The sequence below is a fragment of the Priapulus caudatus genome, unplaced genomic scaffold (assembly GCF_000485595.1).
Source record: "Priapulus caudatus unplaced genomic scaffold, Priapulus_caudatus-5.0.1 Scaffold942, whole genome shotgun sequence".
Taxonomy (NCBI): Eukaryota; Metazoa; Priapulida; class Priapulimorpha; order Priapulimorphida; family Priapulidae; genus Priapulus; species Priapulus caudatus.
This window is the reverse complement of record NW_014578003.1, coordinates 1,743-9,636: the sequence shown is the minus strand read 5'-3', so window position 1 is coordinate 9,636 and position 7,894 is coordinate 1,743. Positions and strand designations below refer to the sequence as shown.

The 7,894-nt window shown below is 47.1% G+C and overlaps 1 protein-coding gene across 1 annotated transcript; it reads right to left on the bottom strand.

The window, feature by feature from the left end:
• Positions 1-1,504: 1,504 nt before the first annotated feature.
• LOC106814544 (putative uncharacterized protein DDB_G0282133) lies at positions 1,505-7,387 on the bottom strand. Its single transcript, XM_014818863.1, has 3 exons — positions 7,112-7,387; positions 5,946-6,929; positions 1,505-1,990 (listed from the first exon to the last, which is right to left on the bottom strand). Exons 1-3 carry the CDS (start codon positions 7,385-7,387, stop codon positions 1,976-1,978), a joined length of 1,275 nt encoding a protein of 424 aa, XP_014674349.1. The 3' UTR covers positions 1,505-1,975.
• Positions 7,388-7,894: the final 507 nt, after the last annotated feature.

Genomic DNA, 7,894 nt, shown 5'->3' with positions numbered 1-7,894 from the left:
ACGGCCCTGAATTAATTACATATTAAATAATATATATATATACAATCAAGAGACATATAGAGAGATGTAAGAAATAAATCTCTCGATTATGTACCTTGAATAAAATATATGCAGGCATGCACATATACACTTTCAAAATATTATTATATGTGTAACAACAAATTAAACACCAGAAATATTATAACACATAAACGATAACCAATGGTTTGTGAGTATTAACATGAATAAAACTATACATAGATGTATATATTATATATATATATATATATATATATATATATAATATATATATTATATATGTGTGTGGTAAGATGTGGTGTGTTTGTGTGTTTGTTTGTGTGTGTGTGTGTGTGTGTGTGTGTGTGTGTGTGTGTGTGTGTTTGTTTGTGTGTGTGTGTGTATGTGTGTATGTTCTACTACATAATTAACAATACGAGCATACAGTTATATACACCGCGTACTATATCCCTCCTTTGTGAATTGGTAGCATCTTACATCTTATTAGTAACAACATGACAGTCTTGTCTATATACGCTCGCTCCCCGACACGCGTTCTGTCGCTCATGTAACAACATTGCTTCACAGATTCTGCAAACCGACAACGATGGTCAACATGATACAGTTTTACCTACATAACCTACACAAATTCTAACGAACACATCTGTATAATAACGCAAGAAATAATCTACATTAAAAAAATCTGTCGTATGTTAATTAGCCGTAGAACGCGCACAAGCAGGATAGTAGCGGAAGATATTTCCTTGATTGCTCTATCTGTTGGTATATATTGCTTCTACTATAGCACTGACGCTACGACGCTTGCTACGCACGCGCCGGTGCGGATGGATTGAGCTGGTGGTGGTGCTGGGGGGGGGGGCGGTGTCACACTGCCGTGGCCGCGGCTACATCTACACAGACCGTGATGTAGGTCGCTGCCGCACACACAGGTGTAAGTAACGTTTATCTCTGTACACCTCGATCAGTGCTGCACCACGCACAGACGTAGCAGTGAGAGATCAGGGGGAGGGGTGGGTACGTAGCAGCGGGGTTAGGCAGCTGTGTAACACTGTAACACACGCAATATATTACTCAAATAATTCACAATCTCGTAATTTTAGCATTGTGTACGATGATTGCCAATTTTGATTTCATCGGTTGCTATTGAATTTTACTGAATGCAATTTCGTGGTACGAGATGAGTGAGGCAAACAGCAAATGATTCAGTACATGCAGGCGTAGCAGTGAGAGATCGGGGGAGGGTGAGGGAGAGGTGGGGGCAGCAAGGTTACTCAGCTGTGTAATGTGTGAGAGCGGTCGGACGTTGATGGGGTCATTATCCGCTTGGTGGGGCTTGACGCGGTGCTGCCTACCTGACGAGAGAGGCGGGCGGGTGAAGGAGAGAGGAGGGCAGAGGAGAGTGGAGGACAGGGGGCGAGAGGAGGACAGGAGGAGGGAGAGAGGAGGACAGAGGAGAGAAGAGGGCAGAGGAGAGAGGAGGGCAGAAGAGAGAGGAGGACAGGGGGAGAGAGAAGGACAGGGGGAGGGAGAAGGACAGGGGAGGGAGAGAGGGGAACAGGAGAGGGGGAGGGGAACAGGAGGAAGATATCGTACGCAAATCTAATATAAAACTTTGCACATTGGTTGCACAGGAAATCGATCGCCAAGTGAACACAACGCAAAATTCATAAAACATTTTTACAATCTGGTAATTTTACAATGTGTACCGTGATTAAAGTGATTTCATTGGCAGCTTATAAACTTCAATGAATCCTTTAGTTAATGGTACGAGATAAGGCAAACAGAGAATTCTTCACTTCTTTGCTTTCTAGCAGGCATATGGATTGTGTTCGTCACGCCACCTTCTGGCCACTGATTTCTTCGCTCCGATCCGGAACGTCGTCGTAATCGAGTTGGCCGGACATCGGGGCAGCTTGTCGAACATCCGGGTTCACGTCGAGACGCTTTGCTTAGTAATTCATCTGGTGCAGCCCTGCAAACGACGTGTTACAGAAACGGTGAGAAATTTATAGCGTATATATGTGTGAAGCGGAGACCTGGGCTACATCTCTGGGACGCATATATATATATATATAAACATATATATCTAATATGTTTATATATATGTATAAATGTAGCCTATATATATATATATATATATATATATATATATATATATATATATATATATATATATATATATATATATATATATATATATTATCTAATTAGTATAGCAAACCTTTAGTGAAGTGATTAATAAAATTATCACGTGGTACAATAGTTGTGAATTGTCACCCGCATGCATAAACCCGTCCGTCGGAAGTGACCACATGCTGGTGACGTCACCGTTAGTGAGGACCGGTGACACCGTGCTAAATGCGAGACTGACGTCACTGTGGTGGGTGTGACGTCACGGTGATTCTCGTGAATGAAATTACCCACAACAAGCCAGATGCACGGCAAACAATCGTGCGGTGACGTCATGCGGTGTCGTCATAGTAACTAGCGGGAACGAGCACGTGGTTTGCACGTGACGGTGACGTGATCGTGAGTAAGGGCGAGTGGTTGCAGTTAGAGTGACTGGCAGTCATGCGGTGTGTACGATGCAGTGATTCAGCTGCCGTGCCGGTGCTTAGCTACACCGCACGCGCCAGCAGCAACCTTATCTTCTTGCCTTATTTTATCGTCTGCGACCGTCGTCCTCAACTGCCCGTAACGCCATCTCGTGGAGATCATCAGAGATAAATCGCCTTTAGCGCAAGATACTGCAGCCTGCATGCTCGGATGAACCCAGATATTACATCACAGCCTCGCAACAAATCAGCGACGTGTCTCTTGATGACGTCACACTAGCGTCGCGTCGTGCGCACGGAACGTCGACGACGTCAGCATTGCGCTAGATGACGTCACAAATACGTAACATTTTGGGCGCGCGGCAGTGTGACGTCATGCGTGTCACGTGTCGTACTTCATACTGTGACGGTCACTCATAGGTGCCGGAAATCCGACCACATACAAGCTACTGCGCATGCGTTGCACAGCGCAACAAATAATTTGATATATATATATATATATCATAGATGATGTGAAATATATATAGTAGCCAGTCAAAACGCTATACCTTTTTTCGACATTCTACTTTCGCTACCGCACATATACACACACGTCATACCTTGGTAGAAGCTGTTGTATGTAAAGCCTAGCGCAGACTTGCGACTTTTTCATGCAACTCGGCTGCGATTCTAGAATCGCAGTCGAAATTGCTGTGAAATCGCTATGTCTGTGGGAACGTGCAACTGCAACTCGTAGCGATTCTGGTCGCTTGCAACGAGTTGCAAGAAATCAAACTCTTTTGATTTTAAGCGAATCTTCGCTCCCAATCGCTCCTAAATTGCTATTGAATTGCTTCAAAATCGCATGTGTGCGCAGACGCGGCGACACATCGACCGATTGCTTGCGGTTGCAGGTTGCAGCGACGAGCAACCAAAAGTCGCAAGTCTGCGCTAGACTTAAAGTAGAGTCTCTTTGAGCACGCCTAGAGTGAGCATTTACGATACTTCTCATTGCATTATGAAATTATAAATTAACCTAAGGATGTCATTTGCTGTGATATAAACACGAGCAAGGTGCCAATAATGAACGGTGGTTGTGGGAATATCAAATGTGCCGTACACGGTGAGGTTTGTGTTAATATACAATAATATATAGTATAAGGTAATAAGCATAGCATTTTAATCCCCATTCGCCATGTTGCCATATCCTTGACTCTGTTGGTGTTTATATCCGCTCATCATTGGCTGTTGTCCATACCCCTTCGGCATTGGCTGTTGGTGTCTATATCCCTTCATCATTGGTTGTCCATAGCTTTTCGGCATTGGTTGTCCATACCCCTTAGGCATTGGTTGTCCATACCCCTTCATCATTGGTTGGCCATACCCTTTCATCATTGGTTGTTGTCCATACCCCTTCATCATTGGTTGTCCATACCCCTTCATCATTGGTTGGCCATACCCTTTCGTCATTGGTTGTTGTCCATACCCCTTCATCATTGGTTGTCCATACCCCTTCATCATTGGTTGTCCATACCCCTTCATCATAGGTTGTCCATACCCCTTCGTCATTGGTTGTTGTCTATACCTCTTCATCATTGGTTGTTGTCCATACCCTTTCATCATTGGTTGTTGTCCATACCCCTTCGGCATTGGTTGTCCATACCCTTTCATCATTGGTTGTTGTCCATACCTCTTTGGCATTGGTTGTCCATACCCCTTCATCATTTGTTGTCCATACCCCTTCGGCATTGGCCGTTGTCCATACCCTTTCATCATTGGTTGTTGTCCATACCCCTTCGGATTTGGTTGTCCATACTTCTTCGGCATTGGTTGTCCATACCCCTTCATCATTGGTTGTTGTCCATACCCTTTCATCATTGGCTGTCCATAGCCTTTCGGCATTGGCTGTTGGCCATACCCCTTTGGCATTGGCTGTTGTCCATACCCTTTCATCATTGGTTGTTGTCCATACCCTTTCGGCATTGGTTGTCCATACCCCTTCATCATTGGTTGTCCATACCCCTTCATCATCGGTTTTCCATACCCCTTCATCATTGGTTGTCCATACCCCTTCATCATTGGTTGTCCATATCCCTTCGGCATTGGTTGTCCATGCCCTTTCATCATTGGTTGTCCATACCCTTTCATCATTTGTTGTTGTCCGTACCCCTTCGGCATTGGTTGTCCATAGCCTTTCGGCATTGGTTGTCCATACCCCTTCATCATTGGTTGTTGTCCATACCTCTTTGGCATTGGTTGTCCATACCCTTTCATCATTGGTTGTTGTCCATATTCCTTTGGCATTGGTTGTCCATACCCCTTCATCATTGGTTGTCCATACCCCTTCGGCATTGGTTGTCCATAGCCTTTTTGCATTGGCTGTTGGCCATACCCCTTCGGCATTGGTTGTCCATACCCCTTCATCATTGGTTGTCCATACCCTTTCATCATTGGTTGTTGTCCATACCCCTTCGGCATTGGTTGTCCGTACCCCTTCATCATTGGTTGTCCATACCCCTTCATCATTGGTTGTCCATACCCCTTCGGCATTGGTTGTCCATACCCTTGTGTAGTGCTTTCTGGATATCCGTAGCCTTGTTTAGTCATTTCTGGGTAACCATAGCCTTGTGTAGTCATTTCTGGGTAACCATAGCCTTGTGTAGTCATTTCTGGGTAACCATAGCCTTGCGTAGTCATTTCTGGGTAACCATAGCCTTGTGTAGTCATTTCTGGGTAAGCATAGCCTTGTGTAGTCATTTCTGGGTAACCATAGCCTTGTGTAGTCATTTCTGGGTAACCATAGCCTTGTGTTGTCATTTCTGGGTATCTACCATGCCCCGTGTCGGGAGCCATCGTGATGGCATAGCCACCGCCCCTTCCTTTGCTGCTGCTCGTGCCTGCGAAATACTCGTCAATCAACGTAAATGGGACCCTGCCTCTGCCCCCGTGTCCGGCCCCGCCCCTGCGTCCGCTCCCGCCCCCGCGCCCTCCCCCGCGCCCGTGCCTGCCCCCGCCCCCATACCCCGCGCCCACCCCCTCGCCTGCCCCCGCCCCCGTACTCGCGCCCTCCCCCGCGCCCGCGCCTGCGCCCACGCCCGTCTTCGCGCCCACCCCCACCCCTTCCCCCACTCCCAATCCCGCTCAAGATATCCTGACTAGCAAAGCTATACGTCATCGCCGTGCGAGACCGCCCAAACGTGACCATGTCTGAGACCGTGGGCAGCAGAGCCCCGGCTGACGTCATCAGAGGGTGGCCGTTAGCTGGTGGCGTAGTCGTGGGGTAGGCATCGCCGTAGCGTTGGGGAGTCACGGAAACCTTGCCGTAGCTGTGGCGGAAGGACGCTGGCGTGGAAGTAACGTAGAAGTTGGCTGTAGGTGTGGAAGAATACATACCTGTGGACTGTTGACCATAGCCTTGGTGTTGTTGTTGACCATAGCCTTGGTTCTGTGGCTGACCGTAACCTTGGTGTTGCTGTTGACCGTAGCCTTGGTTTTGTTGTTGATGTTGACCATAGCCCTGCTGGGTTGGTTTACTCTGTTGACCATAGCCCTGGTTCTGTTGTTGACCATAGCCTTGGTGTTGCTTTTGTTGTTGACCGTAGCCTTGTGGGGTTGGTTTGCTCTGTTGACCATAGCCTTGTGGCGCTGGTTTACTCTGTTGACCATATCCTTGGTGATTCTCTTGTTGTTGACCGTAGCCTTGTGGGGCTGGCTGGCTCTGTTGACCATAGTCTTGTGGCGCTGGTTTACTCTGTTGACTATAGCCTTGGTGTTGCTGTTGCTGTTGACCGTAGCCTTGTGGGGCTGGTTGGCTCTGTTGACCGTAGCCTTGTGGGGCTGGTTCGCTCTGTTGACCATAGAATTGTGGTTCTGGTTTACTCTGTTGACCATAGCCTTGTGGTGCTGGTTTACTCTGTTGACCATAGCCTTGTGGGGCTGGTTCGCTCTGTTGACCATAGCCTTGTGGTGCTGGTTTACTCTGTTGACCATAGCCTTGTGGGGCTGGTTCGCTCTGTTGACCATAGCCTTGTGGCGCTGGTTTACTCTGTTGACCATAGCCTTGTGGGGCTGGTTGGCTCTGTTGACCATAGCCTTGTGGGGCTGGTTGGCTCTGTTGACCATAGCCTTGTGGCGCTGGTTTACTCTGTTGACCATAGCCTTGTGGGGCTGGTTCGCTCTGTTGACCATAGCCTTGGGGGGCTGGCTGGCTCTGATGGCCATAGCCTTGGTGTTGTTGTTGACCATAGCTTTGTTGGGCTGGTTGGCTCTGTTGATCATAGCCCTGGTTCTGTTGCTGGCCATAGCCTTGGTTTTGTTGTTGACCGTAGCCTTGATTCTGTTGTTGACCATATCCTCCGGCACCACGTCGACTTCTGTCTGTAATATATTACAGGACATGAGTCTACACGGTAACCAGTTCATAATGGGTAAATCTGCTTCGTAGGTGGCAACTAACGGTAGTACGTTATATGTTAATGTTTATTTTCTATATGACGTCCAATGATTACACTTACGTGACTTTATTATATATTATATTAACGCCTATTTATTAAACTTACCTCTAATATTATAGCCACCACCAGTGGAGCCTCCTCCGTGTCTTCCTCCTCCGTAGCCTCCCCCTCCGTAACCTCCTCCTCCGTGGCCTCTATCTCCGTAACCTCCCCCACCGCCTCGTCCTCCTCCGTAGCCTCCTCCTCCGTAGCCTCCTCCTCCGTAGCCTCCCCCTCCGTGTCTTCCTCTTCTATGTCCTCCTCCTCCGTAGCCTCCTCCTCCATGTCCTCCTCCGTAGCCTCCCCCTCCGTGTCGTCCTCCTCCATGTCCTCCTCTCCCATAACCTCTCACATGACCGAAATGACCTCCCAAAAAGTTATATTTGGGTTTCTTATACAGATGCGGGAAGCGGTCTTCCAGGTCGCCTGGGATGTCCTCCGTGTATCGGCGTTCCCCGGCTGTAAACGGATATCCGCCGTCGTGATAGGAAGCATGCACGACAGCGCACGCCACCTAGTGAACAGACAGCGAAACACTTTTTATTATTATTAAATTTTTATTGCATGTAATTCAGATACAAATACATGTACTGACGACGGGTTTTTTTCATGGAGAAAAAATCGGATAAAAAGCAATAGTGTTGAGTAGTTTGCGGTATTGTTAGAATGGTTGTAAATTATAGAGGAGTTATTATAGAGAGAATCGCCCCACATCGTTCTGATTCTCGTGGACGAATTCCTACAATTCACCTACTGGCTTGGCGAGATCTAACCATAGAAATAATATAAATAGACTATCTATCTATCTATCTATCTATCTATCTATCTATCTATCTATCTATCTATCTA

What these genes read in the sequence shown, in the direction of transcription:
- LOC106814544 (XM_014818863.1), bottom strand. Translation starts at nt 7,387, where the DNA reads ATGGGAGAGGAGGACATGGAGGAGGACGACACGGAGGGGGAGGCTACG. An exon ending in TGGTGGCTATAATATTAGAG is followed by an intron (nt 6,930 to 7,111) that starts GTAAGTTTAATA and finishes AATATATTACAG; the next exon opens with ACAGAAGTCGACGTGGTGCC.